Below are 23,292 nucleotides of genomic sequence, written 5' to 3' on the forward strand. Positions count from 1 at the left end.
GTCAGACGGTCGTAGACTAATGAAAACCTTGGTTGATTCGTCACATTTAACAGCAAGCGGTAACATGTGTGCCGCCAATGAGCCGGTTCAGCCTCATCCCGACGCCTGGCGAGCGGAGACGCTCCGCACAGCATGGACCCGCACGTTTCTGGAGGGGGCCCTGTTTCAGAATAGATCAGAGAGGGGTCATTTAAAGATCACAGCCGGCAGTCGCTCACAGTAGGACGTCGCAGAAATTGAGGGAAAGTAGAAGTCTGACATATAAACAGCCAAAACCGCGCCGGGCGTCAAACATGAAGCGCGCCGGGTACCGGACTACAAATAGATCATCAATCACATCCGCGAGCAGAACCGGCACCACAGTGGGCATGAGAAACCTGGGGGGATGGGTTACCATGGAGCGAAAAGTCACCGACTACTCCGAAATATCATCTATATCCAGAAAGAGAGAGAAGGATGTATGGAAGCCGCCTAAGATCAGTAATTATCATGATGGCGGTGATCAGGGGTCTCAGGGTCCCCCAGATGGATAATGGGCGCTTCCCACCCGCCTGTCTCTCCTGTAATGATCAGCCAACAATAAAGGAGCCCCCTGGTGCAGCCATTAATCAGTCCCCTCCTGTCCCGTCCCCCCTCCATCTGAGCAGAGCGTGCTTCTCCTCGGTGTCTGGTAATGAGTGCGCCCGGTAGGCCCGGCACACATCCTCCGCGCACCTGTCACCTTACACCCCGTTTAATCCCTGCGTAAACCAGACGCGGCCGCAGGGTCCGCCAATGCCATCCGAGCGCAATCCGAACGCCTCTTCCATTACTCCACGCATTCACCTTTACCATTGGATTAGAAAAGTGGTAATATCATTACGAGCGCAGAATCACGTGATCCTCATGTGGTGGGGCCCTCTGTAATGTGGCAAATGATGGACCCCAGACCATAAACCTAGATTTGGGAAGCTGTACCGCTGTCCCGGGAGGTCGAAAGTATGTTCCGGAATCACCTGTATCTGTCTGTCCCAGGAAGTCGGGAGTACATCCCCGGTTCACCTGTATTTGTCTGTCTAGGGAGTTCAGGAGTATGTCCTGGGTTCACCTGTATCTGTCTGTTCCGGGAGGTCAGGATTATGTCCCGGGTTCACCTGTATCTATCTGTCCCAGGAGGTCGGGAGTACGTCCCCGCTTCACCTGTATCTGTCCGTCCCGGAAGGTCGAGAGTACGTCCCGGGTTCACCTGTATCTGTCCGTCCCAGGAGGTCGGGAGTGCATCCCAGGTTCACCTGTATTTGTCTGTCCCAGGAAGTCGGGAGTACATCCACGGTTCACCTGTATCTGTCTGTCTAGGGAGTTCAGGAGTACGTCCTGGGTTCACCTGTATCTGTCTGTCCAGGGAGGTCGGGATTATGTCCCGGGTTCACCAGTATCTGTCTGTCTCAGGAGATTGGCAGTACGTCCCCGGTTCACCTGTATCTGTCCGTCCCGGAAGGTCGAGAGTACGTCCCGGGTTCACCTGTATCTGTCTGTCCCAGGAGGTCGGGAGTGCATCCCAGGTTCACCTGTATTTGTCTGTCCCAGGAAGTCGGGAGTACATCCACGGTTCACCTGTATCTGTCTGTCTAGGGAGTTCAGGAGTACGTCCTGGGTTCACCTGTATCTGTCTGTCCAGGGAGGTCGGGATTATGTCCCGGGTTCACCAGTATCTGTCTGTCTCAGGAGATTGGCAGTACGTCCCCGGTTCACCTGTATCTGTCCGTCCCGGAAGGTCGGGAGTACGTCCGGGTTCACCTGTATTTGTCTGTCTAGGGAGTTCAGGAGTATGTCCTGGGTTCACCTGTATCTGTCTGTTCCGGGAGGTCGGGATTATGTCCCGGGTTCACCTGCATCTGTCTGTCTCAGGAGGTCGGCAGTATGTCCCCGGTTCACCTGTATCTGTCCGTCCCGGAAGGTTGGGAGTACGTCCCGGGTTCACCTGTATCTGTCTGTCCCAGGAGGTCGGGAGTGCATCCCAGGTTCACCTGTATTTGTCTGTCCCAGGAAGTCGGGAGTACGACCCGGGTTCACCTGTATCTGTCAGTCCCGGGAGTATGTCCTGGGTTCACCTATACCTGTCTGTCCCGGGAGGTAGGGAGTACGTCCCGGGTTCACATGTAACTGTCTGTCCTGGGAGGTCGGGATTACGTCCCAGGTTCAAGTGTATCTGTCCTGGGAGGTCGGGAGTACTTCCTTGGTTCACCTATATCTGTCTGCCCTGGGAGGTCGGGAGTACGTCCCCAGTTCACCTGTATCTGGCTGTCCCGGGAGGTCAAGAGTACGTCCCAGGTTCACCTGTATCTGTCAGTCCCGGGAGGTCGGGAGTACATCCCGGGTTCACCTGTACCTGTCCCGGGAGGTCAGGAGTACGTCCCGGGTTCACCTGTATGTCTGTCCCGGGAGGTCGGGAGTACATCCCGGGTTCACCTGTATGTATCTGTCCCGGGAGGTCAGGAGTACGTCCCGGGTTCACCTGTATCTGTCCTGGGAGGTCGGAAGTACATCTCGGGTTCATCTGTATCTGTGTCTTTGGGAAGCAGATACAGACAAATACAATCACCCAGCAGGAAGCCATCAGCTCCCGCTCCACCATCCGACCTGTGCAAGCTTCTCATGGTGCAGGAGGCGCGATAATACCACTAGGACATGTCTGCTGCACCGAGCCGCAAGAGTGGCTTTTTAGGCAATTTGAGGGAGATTTGGCTATGAGGGGCACAGTGGAAGCATCATACTGTGTGTGAGACACATGGAAGGGGTTTAAAAATGTGTTGGGGGCACTATTTGGGCGTCATACTGTGTGGGGACTATGGAGACATCATACTGTGTGTGGGGGCTATGGAGACATCATACTGTGTGGGGGGCTATGGAGACATCATACTGTGTGTGGGGGCTATGAAGACATCATACTGTGTGTGGGGGCTATGGGGACATCATACTGTGTGGGGACTATTGAGACATCATACTGTGTGGGGACTATGGAGACATCGTACTGTGTGTGGGGACTATGGAGACATCATACTGTGTGTGGGGGATATGGAGACATCATACTGTGTGGGGACTATGGAGACATCATACTGTGTGTGGGGGATATGGGGACATCATACTGTGTGGGGACTATGGAGACATCGTACTGTGTGTGGGGACTATGGAGACATCATACTGTGTGGGGGCTATGGAGACATCATACTGTGTGTGGGGGCTATGGAGACATCATACTGTGTGGGGGCTATGGAGTCATCATACTGTGTGTGGGGGCTATGAAGACATCATACTGTGTGTGGGGCCTATGGGGGCATCATACTGTGTGTGGGGACTATGGAGACATCATACTGTATGTGAGGACTATGGAGACATCATACTGTGTGTGGGGGCTATGGGGGCATCATACTGTGTGTGGGTGCTATGGAGACATCATACTGTGTGTGGTTGCTGCTATGGGGACATCATACTGTGTGTGGGGGCTATGGGGTATCATACTGTGTGTGGGGGCTATGGAGACATCATACTGTGAGTGGGCACTTTGAGGGTATTATACTGTGTGGGGGCACTGTGGGGGCATTATACTGTGTGTGCGCGCTATGGGGCATTATACTGTGTGTGGGCACAATCGGGTGTCATACTGTTTGTGGGCACTGTGAAGCATCATACTTTGTGTGAGACACATGGAAGGGGTTTAAAAATGTGTTGGGGGCACTATTTGGGCATCATACTGTGTGTGGGGTATGAGGGCTATGAGGGCATCATACTGTGTGTGGGTGCTCTGGGGACATCATACTGTGTGTGGGTGCTCTGGGGACATCATACTGTGTGTGGGTGCTGCTATGGGGACATCATACTGTGTGTGGGGACTATGGTGGAACTATACTCTGTATTACTATGTGGGGGCACTGTGCTATGTGACGAGGCATGGCAGGGCTTCATACAGTGTGGAAAGGTGCCGTAGGGGCATCGTTCTGTATAGAGGCAATGAAGGGGTATCATAGTGGGAGAGAACACTATGGTGCACTATCTCTATGTTGGCGCACAACAAGTACTAGGCAGGATTAGGGGTGTACTTTATTCTTGTCTTTCAAAGTCATAAGTTATTCCCCCACATTAATATCAGATCCCAGACCCTTTTAGACCCCCTCCATTCATATCAGATCCCTATGTGAATATCAAACCCCCAAATATATTCACACCCCGACCTGACCCCTAATTTAATTTGGGACTCACAGCGAGGGGGTGGTGGGGAATATCTTTGTGCACAAAAAAGCTGAAAATGACGCTGCCTCCATATTCTCCACGCCGGAATGTATGAAATGTATCAGGAGACATTCACCTTTCTATAAATAGATTCATCCTGATCCTCCTGGTTCAGGAGTAGAATGCGAGAATGACAGTGAAGACTGACACGGAGTCAGTCATATGGCGGCGTTACGTGCCGTTTACAGCTGGAAAGACCGAGCAAAAGCCTGTCGTCCCAAGAGTTTCTGCAGCAGCCAAGGTTTTCGTAGTCGCCTCAGGTTTTTGGATGGCGGCCATTAATAGGAATCCAGGTTGCTGCATCCTATATTCCAGCTGACTGAATGCGCGGGACCAGTGACATGTTGCTGGTGAATGAGGACGGCACATTAGAGCGGCTTTGGCTCATTATCTCGGCCGATCTTCTGTCAGGCCTCCAGCTGCGCCGGGATGGATTCAGGCCTCGTTCCAGCGCGTTTCGGGCAAAGGCGGGAGGGAAATGTTTAGAGAAAAGGAAACAAATCAGCCCCGCTGCGTCCGCATAAAGTCCTCGTAGTAAACAGGGCTCTGTGTGCCCCGACTACGGGCGGAGACACTGGGGTCACACACGTGGGCACATAGAGTCACCCCATCATTATTATTAGAGGGTTTTTAGTGTGTAATTGAAACGGAAAAAGTCTATAATGTCACGTTTCAAATGCAGGTGGTAAAATCTTGAAAAAAACAATTAAAAACGCTCGTTTTCAAAAGTATTGGCACCCCTACTGTCATATGTGTAGAAAGAGGAACAATGGTTAAGTTTAATATTTGATACCATATACCAGGGGTCGCTAGCCTTTCTAACCTTGAAATGATAGAAAACTTTTGTGTGCCTTTTTAAAGGGTAAGATGTCCCCAGTACCCCCTCATAAGTGAATATTGCCCCCTATATGTTGCCCCCCAGAAATTACTTATACCCAGAGTGACCCCTAAATAACATCCGGCCCTATTTCCCCTCGGTGTATAACATCCGGCCCCATTTCCCTCGGTGTATAAAATCCGACCCCATTTTCCCCTAGTGTATAATATCCGGCCCCATTTCCCCCCAGTGTATAACATCCGGCCCCATTTCCCCCCAGTGTATAACATCTGGCCCCATTCTCCCCCAGTATATAAGGTCCAGCACCATTTCCCCCCAGTGTATAACATCCGGCCCCATTTCCCCCAGTGTATAACATCTGGCCCCACTTCCCCCCAGTGTATAACATCCGGCCCCATTTCCCCCCAGTGTATAACACCCGGCCCCATTCCCCCTCAGTGTATAACATACGACCCCATTTTCTCCCAGTGTATAACACACGACCCCATTTTCCCCCAGTGTGTAACATCTGGCCCCATTTCCCCCCAGTGTATAACATCTGGCCTCATTTCCCCCCAGACTAGTGTATAATATCCGGCCCCATTTCCCCCCAGTGTATAACATCCAGCCCCATTCCCCCTCAGTGTATAACATACAACCCCATTTTCTCCCAGTGTATAACACACGGCCCCATTTCCTCCCAGTGTGTAACATCCGGCCCCATTTCCCCCAGTGTATAACATCCGGCTCCATTTCCCCCCAGTGTATAACATCTGGCCTCATTTCCCCCCAGACTAGTGTATAACATCCGGCCCCATTTCCCCCCAGTGTATAACATCCGGCCCCATTCCCCCCCCCCAGTGTATAACATCCGGCCCCATTTCCCCCCCAGCGTATAACATCCGGCCCTGTTTCACCCGGTGTACAACCTCCGGCCCCATTTCCCCAACGTATAACATTCGGCCCCATTGTCACCAGTATATACCATCCGGCCTCATTTCCCCTGTGTATAGCATCCTACTCTACTCTATTTCCTGTGCAGAAATCTACTCTTTTTACCAACTGGGTGTGGCTCTCAAGAAGATTGAGGACCTCCCCCGCTTAGCTGCAGCTCTAGATTAAATGCAGAGAAGAGGGGGCTATATCTCAGGAACGGAGAGGCGCAGAAACAAAAGAAAAACATCGCCGGATTCAGGAGAACAGCGGCATTTACATCAGGTTAAAAAAAATTACATATTCATGGCAAGTGAAAAGTCTACTTTAAGACATGATATGGCTGTTTGTAAAAGTATTTGATCCTCTATTAATCTTATAATACATTTCTATTATTATTTTAATAAATTATTGACTTCGGGGAGAGACAGAAAGAGAGACAAAGGTTGGTAATAATATATATGTATTTCATGAAATGTAAAAAATAGAGTTGTTTGCAAAAGTTTAAGCACCCACAGGTCAGTTTGTGCATTTGGAAGCTGTAGTTGGTCATTTTTGTTCATAAATCTAAGTGCTGATATTTTTTTTTTATAGAAAAGGTTAACTTCACTTACTTCATCTTGCGCAACTTCTTGAGGAACAGAGACGATTAATTGGAATTAGTCCCATATTGGTGAGACGTGATAGGTCAGCGCTTCGCGACATTACACTACCAAGAAACGCGGCAGTCATGTTCAGTCAGTCCCTCGTGCGTGGTGATCGCTGCCATGCTCGGTCACACATCCCTTCATGGTCACCTTCCCACACGGCTGCATCACTTCCATGTTTTGACTCAAAATGGGTAGTGAAATCCAATTCCTCTCCTACTTCTGGGTCATGGGCCGGTCTAGTCTAAGGGCATCGCTCGTTTTTAGGAACTAAACCGGGCGTCTCGTGGTTTTCCGAGAGTAAACAAAGAGTGAATCAGATTTTATTTTTACCCCATATGAAACGGAACCAGGAAGTCGTATGAGCAATACATTGGCCGAAAAGTCACATTTGCCTAAAAAAGGGCATGGAGAGAGTTGACGTGAGAGTGTGTTACCAGCGGGTAAGGTGGACATTCACATTTGGTGACCCTAGAGTGATTTTGGAGGGAGTTGCATAAGTTTTCAACCCCCTATGTAAGTGGATTTTAAACTTTCTGATACATTAAGGGGCTTACTAAAGAATTAACTGGTGGGAAATTAAGACCCTTGTCCATATGGGGACACAAAAAACCTGTCCCTGGTCCAGAAATATGTTGCCTCATTTTGGAAGCAGCTTTGGAGGTGACTGGAACACAAAGCTCAAAATCAGCCATAAAGATCCTAAGATGGTTGACACTTTCCTTCTGAAGTTCTCAAGAACGACTGTTATCATCTCCTTGACAGACGCATCTCTGTTTCTGGCTTTTTCCAGCAGCTCGAAATAAAGAAATTGCTGAATTAATGAAAACATTGACTTGATTTGTGCCCCCGGGGGGCTTCTGCTAAAATCCTCTGAGGATCACACTTCATAGAATTAAAGGGGCTTCTGTCTCGGTGGATTTTAATCAGAAATTTTGATTAATTCAGCAGTTTTTCCATTTCATCAGCTCACGACAGTTTATCATTTATAGTCCTGAGCGTCGGCGATGGCGGCTGTATCCTGGCTGGTATGGAGCACGCATGGATGGAGACCAGGAGGAACACGTTCTTTATGAAGTGACCAACATCCAGTTACCATCACAAGAACCAAGAGACTCAATGGATGGATGCTCCAGGCAAAGACAATCCTGAGAGCACCATGTATGGTGCCAGGTGGCTGCTGCAATGATAGAAAGTCACTGTCTTTAGTGAGCTCCGTGTTTGAAAGTTACCACATGTGATGGAAAAAATCACCCGTCCTTGGTGGTAGAACTCAACACCAAGGTATGACCTGCCGCTCAACAAGATGGGACTACAAGATCTTCTCATCAGAACCTTCAGGGATTAGGTTTCCACTGCCAAATCGATGTAGAGTGCACCATGTTTGATGCCAGGAGGAAGTTACGGTGGTGTAAAGCCACCACCTTAAGTGATTCCACAGCTTGAAAATTACGGCTTGGGATGCAAAAATCACCCATTCTAGGTGAAGAAGATCAATACCCAGGAATGACTTGTCCCTGAAAGTAAACTAGTCAAACGGATTGGCCATCAGAATCTTCATAGATTGGGTTTACATGGCCAAACAGATGTAGACAACCATGAGGACACCATGTATCATGCCAGGTGGTAGCTAGAGTGATCTAAAGCCACCACCTTTAGTGATTCCGGGGCTTGAAAGTTACTATATGGGATGAAAAAAATCACACATACTTGGAGGTAGAACTCAACACCAACATCTGACCTGAAGCTCCATAGATTGGGTTACCATGGCCAAACAGATGTAGACGACTATGAGGACACCATGTATGATGCCAGGTGGTAGCTAGAGTGATCTAAAGCCACCACCTTTAGTGATTCCAGGGCTTGAAAGTTACTATTTGGGATGAAAAAAATCACACATACTTGGAGGTAGACCTCAACATCAACATAGGACCTGAAGCTCCATAGATTGGGTTTCCATGGCCAAACAGATGTAGACGACTAAGAAGACTCCATGTATGATACCAGGTGGTAGCTAGAGTGATCTAAAGCCACCAACTTTAGTGATTTCAAGGCTTGAAAGTTACTATATGGAATGAAAAAAAATTACACATCCTTGGAGATAGACCTCAACACCAACATATGACCTGAAGCTCCATAGATTGGGTTTACATGGTCAAACAGATGTGGACGACCTTGAGGGCACCATGTGTGATACTAGGTGGTAGCTAGAGTGATCTAAAGCCACCAACTTTAAGTCAGGTTCTAGTGCTGAAGGTGTCCAAGACAAACAAAAACTAAAGCAGACTAGGACATCAAGGAGACAATAGTACTAAAAATTGCACATCCTTCATTGCTGGAACCAAAATCGAACCACAAAATGTCCCTGCTTCATCAGAAGCTTCATGGATTATAAATGGTGTGTGGACAATCCTGAGGGCACCATTTATGATGCCAGGTGGCAGCTGCTATGATGTAAAGCCACCACCTTTGGTAACTCCAAGGCATGAAAGTTGGGCACAATCCTACAATCCCTGTAGACATCTAGGAGCAGAAGAATGTGTTGTAGCCAAGAGGTCACCAGTAAGGGGCAATGCTGCAAAGGTGAAATGTCTGAGCCAAACGGAACCTTAGCTGCTAAGTGGAGGCCACACAAGAGCACGGATCTAGAACGAGACCTCCGAGGTGACCCTTCCTTGGTGGGAGTGCTCAACACCAACCTCACAGCCTTTGCTTCAACCTGGGTCTCAAAGTCATATCATCACTCATCACAGAAGCTTCAGAGATTGGGATTTTCATGGTCTGCGTGATGATCACGATAAATGATGCCAGGTGGCTGCTGTAAAGCCAACACATTTATATTTTAGTGCAAGAAACAAACCAAATTTCAGCACAGTAGTTGGCTGATCTTATAGGAGGCCTCACAGCAGCACAGAGCATTTCAGGAGGAGTGTGCTGATCTTAGGAGATATCAAAGCAGCACAGAGCATTTCAGGAGAGGAGTGTGCTGATCTTGTAGGGGGTCTCACAGCAGCACAGAGCATTTCAGGAGAGGAGTGTGCTGATCTTGTAGGGGGTCTCACAGCAGCACAGAGCATTTCAGGAGAGGAGTGTGCTGATCTTGTAGGAGGTCTCACAGCAGCACAGAGCATTTCAGGAGAGGAGTGTGCTGATCTTGTAGGGGGTCTCACAGCAGCACAGAGCATTTCAGGAGAGGAGTGTGCTGATCTTGTAGGAGGTCTCACAGCAGCACAGAGCATTTCAGGAGAGGAGTGTGCTGATCTTATAGGAAGTCTCACAGCAGCACAGAGCATTTCAGGAGGAATGGGCTGATCTTAAAGGAGGTCTCACAGCAGCACAGAACATTTCAGGAGAGGAGTGTGCTGATCTTGTAGGAGGTCTCACAGCAGCACAGAGCATTTCAGGAGGAATGTGCTGATCTTATAGGAGGTCTCACAGCAGCACAGAGAGCATTTCAGGAGGAATCTGCTGATCTTACAGAAGGTCCCACAGCAGCACAGAGCATTTCAGGAGGAGTGTGCTGATCTTATAGGAGGTCTCACAGAAGCACAGAGCATTTCAGGAGGAATGTGCTGATCTTATAGGAGGTCTCACAGCAGCACAGAGCATTTCAGTAGGAATCTGCAGATCTTGTAGGTCTCACAGCAGCACAGAGCATTTCAGAAGAAGATCCTTCTGATCTTGTAATAGGTCCCACAGCAGCACAGAGCATTTCAGGAGGAATGCACTGATCTTGTAGGAAATCTCACAGCAGCACAGAGCATTTCAGGAGAGTAATGTGCTGATCTTGTAGGAGGTCTCACAGCAGCACAGAGCATTTCAGGAGAGGAGTGTGCTGATCTTGTAGGAAATCTCACAGCAGCACAGAGCATTTCAGGAGAGGAATATGCTGATCTTGTAGGAGGTCTCACAGCAGCACAGAGGATTTCAGGAGAGGAATGTGCTGATCTTGTAGGAAATCTCACAGCAGCACAGAGTATTTCAGAAGGAGTGTGCTGATCTTGTAGGCGGTCTCACAGCAGCACAGAGCATTTCAGGAGAGGAATATGCTGATCTTGTAGGCGGTCTCAAAGCAGCACAGAGGATTTCAGGAGAGGAGTGTGCTGATCTTATAGGAAATCTCACAGCAGCCGCGAGCATTTCAGGAGAGGAATATGCTGATCTTGTAGGAGGTCTCACAGCAGCACAGAGGATTTCAGGAGAGGAATGTGCTGATCTTGTAGGAAATCTCACAGCAGCACAGAGTATTTCAGAAGGAGTGTGCTGATCTTGTAGGCGGTCTCACAGCAGCACAGAGCATTTCAGGAGAGGAATATGCTGATCTTGTAGGAGGTCTCACAGCAGCACAGAGGATTTCAGGAGAGGAGTGTGCTGATCTTGTAGGAGGTCTCACAGCAGCACAGAGCATTTCAGGAGAGGAGTGTGCTGATCTTGTAGGAGGTCTCACAGCAGCACAGAGCATTTCAGGAGGAATGTGCTTATCTTAAAGGAGATCTCACAGCAGCACAGAGGATTTCAGGAGAGGAATGTGCTGATCTTGTAGGAAATCTCACCGCAGCACAGAGTATTTTAGAAGGAGTGTGCTGATCTTGTAGGAGGTCTCACAGCAGCACAGAGTATTTCAGGCTGAATCTGCTGATCTTGTAGGAAGTCTCACAGCAGCACAGAGGATTTCAGGAGGGGTGTGCTGATCTTGTAGGAAATCTCACAGCAGCACAGAGTATTTCAGAAGGAGTGTGCTGATCTTGTAGGAGGTCTCGCAGCAGCACAGAGTACAGGTTGTCCGTCCTTGTATCTGGAGGACTTGTGTATTCTTCTGACCTCTGATTATTTGGGGGAGCCGCGGGGTCGTTATATATGTATAGCTTCCCACCCACTCCCGGCGTCGTCCCCCGTGGGCCGCACTGGACATTTCCTTGGAGCTGTGGATTTGTCTCTCAGTCATTTCCTATATTTCCTGATCATTTCACACTGGTAATCACCGCAGTAACCCCTTCACGCCCGCACTCACCATCCGACTGCGCCAATCAGTGGCTGAGTGACAGCGATGTATTTGGGGCAGGATTGTGTGTCCCCCGCCGGCAGCCCCCGGGCGACGATAAACGCCGGCATTAAATACCGCTCCCCTGTCAGTGTGATGTGCCTATGTCACAGGGTAATCTGAGGCCGATGGTACGCGCCACACAGTGGGCTCCGCACTCACAGCACCACCGGGCCCCCGAGGGCCAATATCTCATCATAATGCACAATTCCATCTGCTGTGGATTGTTAGTGCCCCCTGACCTCCTGGGCACAACATGCACCTATGGTGTGTCCATCCCTGATTCTGGGGTCTGCATGTGCTTAGGTGTCTGGGGTCAGTATTTGTTTAGGGGTCTGGTCTGGGGTCTGTATTATTTAGGGGTCTGTATTAGTTTAGGTGTCTGGGGTCTGTGTTAGTTTAGGGGTCTGGTCTGGGGTCTGTATTATTTAGGGGTCTGTATTAGTTTAGGGTGTCTGGTCTGTATTTGTTTAGGAGTCTATTAGTTTAGGGGTCTGGTCTGGGGTCTGTATTATTTAGAGGTCTGTATTAGTTTAGGTGTCTGGGGTCAGTATTAGTTTAGGGGTCTGGTCTGGGGTCTGTATTATTTAGGGGTCTGTATTAGTTTAGGTGTCTGGGGTCTGTGTTAGTTTAGGGGTCTGGTCTAGGGTCTGTATTATTTAGGGGTCTGTATTAGTTTTGGTGTCTGGGGTCAGTATTAGTTTAGGGGTCTGGTCTGGGGTCTGTATTAGTTAGGGGTCTGTATTAGTTTAGGGTGTCTGGTCTGTATTTGTTTAGGGGTCTATTAGTTTAGGGGTATGGTCTGGGGTCTGTATTATTTAGGGGTCTGTATTAGTTTTGGTGTCTGGGGTCAGTATTAGTTTAGGGGTCTGGTCTGGGGTCTGTATTATTTAGGGGTCTGTATTAGTTTAGGGTGTCTGGTCTGTATTTGTTTAGGGGTCTATTAGTTTAGGGGTATGGTCTGGGGTCTGTATTATTTTGGGGTCTGTATTAGTTTAGGTGTTTGGGGTCTGTGTTAGTTTAGGGGTCTGGTCTGGGGTCTGTTTTATTTAGGGGTCTGTATTAGTTTAGGTGTCTGGGGTCTGTGTTAGTTTAGGGGTCTGGTCTGGGGTCTGTATTATTTAGGGGTCTGTATTAGTTTAGGGTGTCTGGTCTGTATTTGTTTAGGAGTCTATTAGTTTAGGGGTCTGGTCTGGGGTCTGTATTATTTAGAGGTCTGTATTAGTTTAGGTGTCTGGGGTCAGTATTAGTTTAGGGGTCTGGTCTGGGGTCTGTATTATTTAGGGGTCTGTATTAGTTTAGGTGTCTGGGGTCTGTGTTAGTTTAGGGGTCTGGTCTAGGGTCTGTATTATTTAGGGGTCTGTATTAGTTTTGGTGTCTGGGGTCAGTATTAGTTTAGGGGTCTGGTCTGGGGTCTGTATTAGTTAGGGGTCTGTATTAGTTTAGGGTGTCTGGTCTGTATTTGTTTAGGGGTCTATTAGTTTAGGGGTATGGTCTGGGGTCTGTATTATTTAGGGGTCTGTATTAGTTTTGGTGTCTGGGGTCAGTATTAGTTTAGGGGTCTGGTCTGGGGTCTGTATTATTTAGGGGTCTGTATTAGTTTAGGGTGTCTGGTCTGTATTTGTTTAGGGTCTATTAGTTTAGGGGTATGGTCTGGGGTCTGTATTATTTTGGGGTCTGTATTAGTTTAGGGGTCTGGTCTGGGGTCTGTATTATTTAGGGGTCTGTATTAGTTTAGGTGTCTGGGGTCAGTATTAGTTTAGGGGTCTGGTCTGGGGTCTGTATTATTTAGGGGTCTGTATTAGTTTAGGTGTCTGGGGTCTGTGTTAGTTTAGGGGTCTGGTCTGGGGTCTGTATTATTTAGGGGTCTGTATTAGTTTTGGTGTCTGGGGTCAGTATTAGTTTAGGGGTCTGGTCTGGGGTCTGTATTATTTAGGGGTCTGTATTAGTTTAGGGTGTCTGGTCTGTATTTGTTTAGGGGTCTATTAGTTTAGGGGTATGGTCTGGGGTCTGTATTATTTTGGGGTCTGTATTAGTTTAGGTGTTTGGGGTCTGTGTTAGTTTAGGGGTCTGGTCTGGGGTCTGTTTTATTTAGGGGTCTGTATTAGTTTAGGTGTCTGGGGTCTGTGTTAGTTTAGGGGTCTGGTCTGGGGTCTGTATTATTTAGGGGTCTGTATTAGTTTAGGGTGTCTGGTCTGTATTTGTTTAGGGTCTATTAGTTTAGGGGTATGGTCTGGGGTCTGTATTATTTTGGGGTCTGTATTAGTTTAGGGGTCTGGTCTGGGTTCTGTATTAGTTTAGGGGTCTGGTCTGGGGTCTGTATTAGTTTAGGGGTCTGGTCTGTATTGGTTTAGGGGTCTGGTCTGGGGTCTGTATTATTTATGGGTCTGTATTAGTTTAGGGGTCTGGTCTGTATTAGTTTAGGGGATATGATCTGGGGTCAGAATTCATTTTCTTACACACACCCCAGGACAGACAGTTTTTTTTTTTAATCTTATTTTTTTACTGCATTTCTTAGGTCAAAAATCTTGAAAATAGAAATGGTCCAATAGCAGGACAGCAACCAATCAGAGCTCAGCTTTCATTTCTTAAACGGCTCTGTTAAAATGAAAGCTGCGCTGTGATTGGTTGCTATGGGAAACACAGACAGTTTTTACTAAGAGACCATTTCTGATAACAATGAGGGCCGTTGCATTCCGGTTTTCCTTTACAGCGTCTGTTAAACGTGAATAAATAGTGATGTAACGTAATAAAAAACACCATAAACAATCTCTCACTGCCTCGGACGATGCGGTTTGCCACAAATTAGCGCTTAACTGGCCGTGTGAGGTAAACCGCGCGGTTCTTGGCTTGAACGCCTCATATAAGGGCCCGTTTACACGTTCAGGCGCCGGTTCGCCTTAAACGGATTAGTTCAAGTAAACGGAGCTAATCCTGGAATTTCTCGTGAAACGCGTCCGGTTGCCACGGGGCGATCTGTGAGGGGTAAACAAACCCTAATAATTAGGTAATGTCACTGTGTGGGATAATCCGGGGCTATCTAGTCATATCGTTGTTGGTTCACGGAGAGCGACGCGTTTCGGTGTCATTATTATGTGAGATTTGTGCTGCCGGGGCTGTCACTCTCCTCTCTGCGTGAGTACTCGACTGACCGAAAGAGCCTGGGGCGCGCAGCTTCATGGGAATAGCTCCTAGGGCCTACTAAAATATTTAAGCCCTGTTTGTCACGAAAAAGAAAAAAAAAATCACCCCCTCCCTACACCTCGCCTTGTCTCGCCATCCTACACGAGTCCTTGCCCCTCAGGTTGGCAGTCTGGTATCCCCTCGAAGCCCCCCCATCTTGACTGCGGCCTCCATGAGGCATTCGAGGGCTTTCGAGAATCTGTTCCAAATGCCTTCCATATTAGTCCAAGCCGGCCATTTCCAAATACCAGGATCCCCGGCCATCGCAGAAAGGAACCGCCCGGCGTGAGCGAGCGCAGCAGTATGAGAGCGGAGGAGAAGAGCCAGCCGAGGGACCGCGATCAAATGGCTAAGGGGACATCGGAGACGCCCCAAGAGAACAAGGCCGGAGGAGACAAAAAGAAGAAGACAAAAAAGGACGAGAAGCCCGGGTGGAAGGACGATTCGCAGACCTGCTGCGGCTGCCGCTTCCCGCTCCTGGTGGCTTTGCTCCAGCTGACCCTCGGCGTGTCAATCACAGCGGTGGCAATCATAATGGCCGTAAACTGCTCTTCGTTACTAGTCAGAGACACCCCACACTGGGCCGGCATCATTGTAAGCAAACGGGACGACGGGCGCTATTTTTTTGGGGGGGGAGGGTAGGTTCAGCATGCGGTAACCCTTTATTAAGATCTGGAACAGGTGGAGGCTAAAAAAAAAAAAAAAAATAAAAGAAGCACTGAGCCCGTGTCAGGGTCCGAGTTCACTCGAAAGATCCGGAAAGGAATGAGTTAATAATCCTCTACAAACGTTACGGGACGTAAAAAAGAAAAAATTCTCGTACATTTTTTTTGATTAGATCAAAATTTTGGATGACGGCCAATATGGCCGCTCCCATCCAGGGTTTGTTGCTATCTAACCAGACTGGTCTGACGTTCAGGAGTCTGGGAAAGCTGAGTAAAAATTGTCACGTTGAGGCGCTGTCAGCCATATTGGTTTCCGCGAAACAGACAAAAGCTAAGAAACTGTTCTCCCTGTTCTCTGATCCCTTTGCCATTCAATGCATTTTCTAAAGCTCTGCTTGCTGTCAGTGAATGGAAACAGACGACTTTACATCCTGAAAAACCTGTACAGACCTGGTACTTGTCACAGCTGAGGGTTTGTCACCGTTGCGTCAAGTCTTGATTCATCATTTGTGTTTTGTTTTTTTTTTTTATTGTCACTTTTCGGCCCTGATTTATTATTACATTTGCGTCTGTTTTTGACAAGATTCTTTGTTTTGTTTTTGTGCCGTGTTCATCTAGTCATTTGCAATTTTTCATGCGATCAGCTTTTTTTACTTTTGTTTTTCAGTTCACTACCGTAGGAGCAGTTTAGGTTTTCGAGAGGTTTTCATCTCCCGATTAATTATTCATGACTTTTCTAAGTTGAAAAATTTGGCGCAAATGTCCCCTACTCCTCGCAAGTGACCTTATTTTGCTCCTCAAAATTTGTCGCAATTTTTTACAACATTTTAACCAAACTTGCAAAAGTAAAAAAAGGTTAAAAACAGAAATAAACCCCCCCCCCAAAAAAAAAACCCTGAAATAAATAGATTTTTTCTTTTTCACAAAATTTATAAACCACGTGCTCCATTTTGATGACTTTGGTGCAAAAAACATCAGAAAAAGTGCTACTAAAAATGATAAGTTGGGGGACACTTTTTTTTGTCTTTTTGGTAATTGTTTTTATTTTTACGCCAATTTTTTTAAATGACGAACGCTTTTCATAAACTTTGCACCAAGTCAAAAAAAATAAACGCCTTTATTTTTGTATTTATTTTAGCTAAAAAAAAGATTGCTAAAATGTTACAAAATTTGCTGAAAAAATTTCAGGCGAACGTAAAATCGCTCCACGAGGGGACTGGATAACATTTGTACAAAATGTTTGCGACTTGTTGAAAATTTGCAATCGATGAATCATTGGAACCGAAAATATCTGCAAAATAAAAACCTACGTCCACAATAGTGAACAAAAAACACATAAAATAATCCTAAAAACGGCGCAAAATGCTAAAATAGAAGAATTAGGCGGAATCCAAATCAGTAAAAAAAACACCAAAAACTTTAAAAGAAAAGGCACAGATGCAATAGTAATTGTTACCATGTATTGTGCCACTAAAAATAACCAGGATAATGTTACTGAGCTCAGGCTTTATAGAAAGACCCTCTTTGTGGTGACGGATGGAGTCTAAGTATTTTACGTTCCGAGGGCGTCACAGATCCAATGATCACAATTTTTAGGTCACTTTATGTAAAGAGCTTAGTTATGGGAAGCTGAGAAATCATTGGGATTCGTGGCCTCCTTAGAAGATAATTGGTGGGAACACATGTCCCTTAACTTCTCAAAGTGCTTGTTGTATTTTTATTGCATTTTTTTAATGTATTTTTTTTACATGGAAACTAACAACGAACTGCTGTTGACGGATCCATTATTCTTAGACGATGTCTATTTCATACTTTGAGTGCTTTATGGCAAAAGTAAAATCCAGCATCCAATCGGTATCTTCATTTAATTTTTTGCATGTTTTTTTTTTTTTTTTTTACATAGAAACTAACAAGCTGCTGTTGACGGATCCATTATTCTTAGACGATGTCTATTTTGTACTTTAAGTGCATTATGGCAAAAGTAAAATCCAGAATCCAATCGATATCTTCATTTCATTTTTTTTTTAGTTTAGTTTTTTTTTATTACATAGAAACAAACAAGCAGCTGCTGTTGACAGATCTTTCATTGTTTGTAGGTGTCTATTTAGTAGTTTGAGTGCATTATGGCAAAAGTAAAATCCAGCATCTATGTAGGATCCTTCTTGCGTTTTTTTTTTAGCTTTTTTTTTATTTGTTAATGGGGAAATTAACAACAAGCTTCTGTTTATGGATCCTAGTAGGTGTCTGCTTCGTTTTTAAAGTGCGTGACAAAAGTAAAATCCACCATGTATGTATATAATATCTTAGTTGCCTTTTTCGGTGATTTTTTTTAAGTAGATACTAACTGAAAGCTTCCGTTCGTGAATCTTTGTGGGTGTCTACGTAATATTTTCAGCTCATAATGGTGAAAGTAAAATCCATGAGCTGTATATAGTATCTTCATTCCATTTTTTTTTACATGGCTGCTAGCAACAAGCTACTGTTGACAGATCCATTGTTCTTAGTAGGCATCTCTTTAGTAGTTTGAGTAAACAATGGTAAAAGTAAAATCCAGTGCCTGTATAGTATTTTCATTCCGTTTAGTCAATTTTTTGGGTACTTTTCTTTAAAAGTTAAAAAAAATTGGTTACTAACAACAAGCTTCTGTTGACGGATCCATCATTCTTGGTAGGTATTTATATTGAACTTTGCATAATAGGCTCCAGGTGAAAATAGGCTCCAGCATCTATATAGTATCTTTTCTTCACTTTCTTCATATTAATGCTTTTTTTATATGGTAGCTAACAACAAACTTCTGTTGACGGATCCATTACTCTTAGTAGGTGGTTATTTAATACTTTAAGTTCTAAGTGGGGAAAGTAAAATAAAGTATCTATATAGTATCTTCATCCTATTTGTTAGCATTTTAGTTATATATATATATATATATATATATATATATATATATATATATATATATATATATATACACACATACATGGAAACTAACAAGAAGTTTCTGTTGACAGATCCATCATTCTAAGTAGCTGTCTATATAGTACTTTGAACTATCAGTGGAAGTAAAATCCGGTGACCAGTACCTATATAATATCTTCATTCCATCTTGCTAATTTTTTTTTTAAATGAAAACTGACCACAAGCTTCTGTTGATGGATCTTTCATTCATAGCGAGTGTCTATTTTGTATTTTGAGTTTATAATGATGAAAGCAAAATACACCGTGTACGTAGTATTTTCTTTCCATATATATATTTTTTAATACAGAAACTACCAACAAACTTCTGTTGACAGATCCATTTTTCTTGGTAGGTACAGTATCTATTTAGTAGAGGTGATTGTAAAATCCACCATCTATAGTATCTTTAGTCAATTTTATTTTTTACATTTTTTTCATGGATACTAACAGCAAGTTTCTGTTGATGGATCTGTTATTCTTGTTAGGTGACATTTTAGTATTTTGAGTGCATAATGATCACACTTTGATGTTTTTGTGTTCTCCTCTACCCCAAAGGAGGCAGATGAGATAGATGCCTCCATCAATTCTGTGATATCGAAGACTATGGAGACTCATCCATTCATCATTAATACGTTTAGTCCATAAGGAGGGGTTTGCAGCAGTATTGGCCTTCTTGTTGATGGTTTCCAAATAGCAGCACATGTCTACGCTGCACAAAGGTCACTGATGCGTTACTGAGCCAGCCAGACTCCAGGTCTATTAACAACAGAACACCTCTGTGCACTCAGAGTACTAAGTACTGACTCATACAACTGCGAGATCTGTCATCAGAAGTTTTCTGACCTTTTCTGGATCCAATTTTAGTTTGTGGTTAAACTAGATTGTTCGAACAGGTAGGATCCTGTATTCTTTCTCGTGAGCTGTGCAGACAGATGGGAAAATTAGTGAGTAGGAGGAGGGGACTTTCTATCTAGGAAAGGAAAACATTCAGTTACTTCCCCGTGTGATTTTTTTAATTGTTTTTAGTATTTTTCGCAGAATTTCCTCTTATAAAATCAGGTGCATAAAAAAGTCCAAAAATAGAAAAAACAACAACAAAAAAACCCCAATATATGTAAGACATGACATGGCCCATACGTATCTAGGAGTAAGGGTATGTATACTTTTGCAATTAATTTTCTTTTATTTCTTTGAAATCATAAATTCATCTCCTATCGTGCAAAAAGAAGGTCATAATTATTGGAGGGGGACTAGCCCCTTTAAATATTTCCGTCAGGTTACAACAGCTTCCTCCGACATCAGGGATCAGCTCTGATCCTCGCTGTGTAATCACTCCGATACCACTGTCAGTGGCATTTACGTGGCACGTTCCCGGTGGGGCATCCATTTAGGCCTTCACACTGTGGCATCAGACTACACAGACTTTACTTTTAGATTTGTAGGAGCAAAAAGAAAGGGAAAAAAGGGGAAATAATTGGTTGCAAAAGTTAGTGCACCCTGTAATTTTTTCATTCCGCTGAGGAGATGCGGCTGCGGCTTATGTAATCAGGTCCTGAGCGCGGCGGCCGGTGTGACAGGGATATTTACCAGACATACTGATTTCCACTCCATTTTGTGTATGACTGCGAATATCTTTGCACATTTACCGAGCTCTCGGCCGCTGTTTACACCCCGCACATCGCGCTCCGGGGGACATAACCCGCCGCCTGTAGAATATCTGTTTTTGCAGGATGAATAGGGAATGAGACTCTTGGTGCGTGAGGTTGAGCTTATGACGGGCTGCACATGACACGGATTTTACATGAAATTCTCAATGCTCACATACACATACTGAGCTGGGAAAACATCCTGGTACCTGTCATATGATGTACTCGGGCGACTCCCAGTTGCCCCCGCCATGATGCCAAAATGACCTGTGGTCAATAGTCCATATGTCCCCTGCTCACACTGGCACACAGTGCCTCCAGCTATCTTGGTTCCAGCGGGATATTCCACCAAGTTGGTGCGCGTGTAGGCATCATACTGTATGAGGGGAACAGTGGGGGCATAATACTGTATGACGGGAACAGTGGGGGCATAATACTTTATGAGGGGAACAGTGGGGGCATTATAGTGTATGAGGGGAGCTGTGGGGGCATCATACTGTATGAGGGGAACTGTGGGAGCATCATATTGTATGAGGGGAACTATGGGAGCATTGTACTGTATGAGGGGAACTGTGGGGGCATCATACTGTATGAGGGGAACAGTGGGGGCAATGTACTTTATGAGGGAAACTGGAAGCATCATACTGTATGAGGGGAACAGTGGGGGCATTGTACTGTATGATGTAAACTGTGGGAGCATCATACTGTATGAGGGGAACAGTGGGGGCATTATAGTGTATGAGGGGAGCTGTGGGAGCATCATACTGTATGAGGGGAACTGTGGGAGCATCATACTGTATGAGGGGAGCTGTGGGAGCATCATACTGTATGAGGGGAACTGTGGGAGCATCATACTGTATGAGGGGAGCTGTGGGAGCATCATACTGTATGAGGGGAGCTGTGGGAGCATCATACTGTATGAGGGGAACTGTGGGAGCATCATACTGTATGAGGGGAACAGTGGGGGCATTATAGTGTATGGGGGAACTGTGGGGGCATTATAGTGTATGAGGGGAACAGTGGGGGCATAATACTGTATGAGGGGAACAGTGGGGGCATTATAGTGTATGAGGGGAGCTGTGGGGGCATCATACTGTATGAGGGGAACTGTGGGAGCATCATATTGTATGAGGGGAACTATGGGAGCATTGTACTGTATGAGGGGAACTGTGGGGGCATCATACTGTATGAGGGGAACAGTGGGGGCAATGTACTGTATGAGGGAAACTGGAAGCATCATACTGTATGAGGGGAACAGTGGGGGCATTGTACTGTATGATGTAAACTGTGGGAGCATCATACTGTATGAGGGGAACAGTGGGGGCATTATAGTGTATGAGGGGAGCTGTGGGAGCATCATACTGTATGAGGGGAACTGTGGGAGCATCATACTGTATGAGGGGAGCTGTGGGAGCATCATACTGTATGAGGGGAACTGTGGGAGCATCATACTGTATGAGGGGAGCTGTGGGAGCATCATACTGTATGAGGGGAACTGTGGGAGCATCATACTGTATGAGGGGAACAGTGGGGGCATTATAGTGTATGGGGGAACTGTGGGGGCATTATAGTGTATGAGGGGAACTGTGGGGGCATCGAACTGTGTGAGGGGAACAGTGGGGGCATCATATTGTATGATGGGAACTGTGGAAGCATCAAAATGTATGAGGGGAACTGTGGGAGCATCAAACTGTAGGAGGAGAACTGTGGGAGCATCATACTGTATGAGGGGAACTGTGGAAGCATCAAACTGTATGAGGGGAACTGTGGGAGCATAATACTGTGTGAGGGGAACTGTGGGGGCATCGAACTGTGTGAGGGGAACTGTGGGGGCATCATATTGTATGAGGGGAACAGTGGGGGCATTATACTGTATGAGGGGAATAGTGGGGCATCATACTGTATGAGGGGAACTGTGGGGGCATCATACTGTATGAGGGGAACAGTGGAGGCATTATACTGTATGAGAAAAACTGTGGTGGCATCATATTGTATTAGATGAACTGTGGGGGCATCATAATGTTTGGGGCACTGTGGAGACATCATACTGTTTGAAGGAAGGCATTATACTGTATAGTGACATGATACTGTGTGAGAAGCCGTGAAGGGTCATTATACTGTGTGAGAGGCACAAAGGGGAAAATTTATTGTTTGGGGACATTATACTTAGTGAAGGTTCTGAGGGGGCATTATACTGTGTGGGAGGCACTAAAGGGGAATATATTGTATGGGTAGATTATACTTTGTCGAGGTACCAAGGGGGCATTATATTGTGTGGAAGGTACAGAGGGAAGAATATATTGTGTAGGAGCACTGGGGGACATTATACCATGTAGGGGCACTGAGGGGGCATTATACTGTGTAAGGGCACTGAGGGAGCATTATACTGTGCGGGGGCACTGAGGGGACACTATACTAAGTAGGAGCACTAAGTAGGGGCACTAAGGGGGCATTATACTGTGTAAGGGCACTGAGGGTGCATTATACTGTGTGGGGGAACTGAGAGGGCATTATACTATGTAGGGGCACTGAGAGGGCATTATACTGCGTAAGAGCACTGAGGGGGCATTATACTGTGCGGGGGCACTGAGGGGACACTATACTATGTAGGGGCACTGAGGGGGCATTATACTGTGCAAGGGCACTGAGGAGGCATTATACTGTGTGGGGGCACTGAGGGGGCACTGAGGGGGCATTATACTGTGTAGGGGCACTGAGGGAGCATTATACTGTGTAGGGGCACTGAGGGGGCATTATACTGTGTAGGGACCCTGAGGGGGCATTTTACTGTGCGGGGGCACTGAGGGGACACTATACTATGTAGGGGCACGGAGTGAGCATTATACTGTTTATGGGAACTGAGGGGGCATTATACTGTGCGGGAGCACTGAGGTGATACTATACTATGTAGGGGCACTGAGGGGGCATTATACTGTGTGGGGGCACTGAGGGGACACTATACTATACAGGGGCACGGAGGTAGCATTATACTATGTAGGGGCACTGAGGGGCATTACACTGTGTGGGGGCACTGAGGGAGACACTATACTGTGTAGGTACACTGAGTGTGCAATATTTTGTGTGGGGAGGCATCATACTATAGACGGTTCATGTAAGTGGTATTGTAAAGAGTGGGAAC

The 23,292-nt window shown here is 46.1% G+C and overlaps 1 protein-coding gene across 2 annotated transcripts in view; it reads left to right on the forward strand.

Moving 5' to 3' along the window:
• The first annotated feature begins 241 nt into the window (after positions 1–241).
• The window catches only part of SSPN (sarcospan), a 32,453-nt gene continuing 9,402 nt past the window's right edge, over positions 242–23,292 (forward strand). Inside the window, exon 1 of one of the 2 annotated variants that reach the window (XM_077266871.1) lies at positions 242–480. In XM_077266871.1, the coding sequence (XP_077122986.1) occupies positions 457–480 (24 nt within the window). In that variant the 5' untranslated portion in view covers positions 242–456. Of the gene's footprint in view, positions 481–14,809; positions 15,482–23,292 lie in introns of those variants that run through there. The other variant, XM_077266870.1, reaches the window with a different exon arrangement.

The sequence above is a fragment of the Ranitomeya variabilis genome, chromosome 5, assembly GCF_051348905.1.
Source record: "Ranitomeya variabilis isolate aRanVar5 chromosome 5, aRanVar5.hap1, whole genome shotgun sequence".
NCBI classification, from domain to species: domain Eukaryota; kingdom Metazoa; phylum Chordata; class Amphibia; order Anura; family Dendrobatidae; genus Ranitomeya; species Ranitomeya variabilis.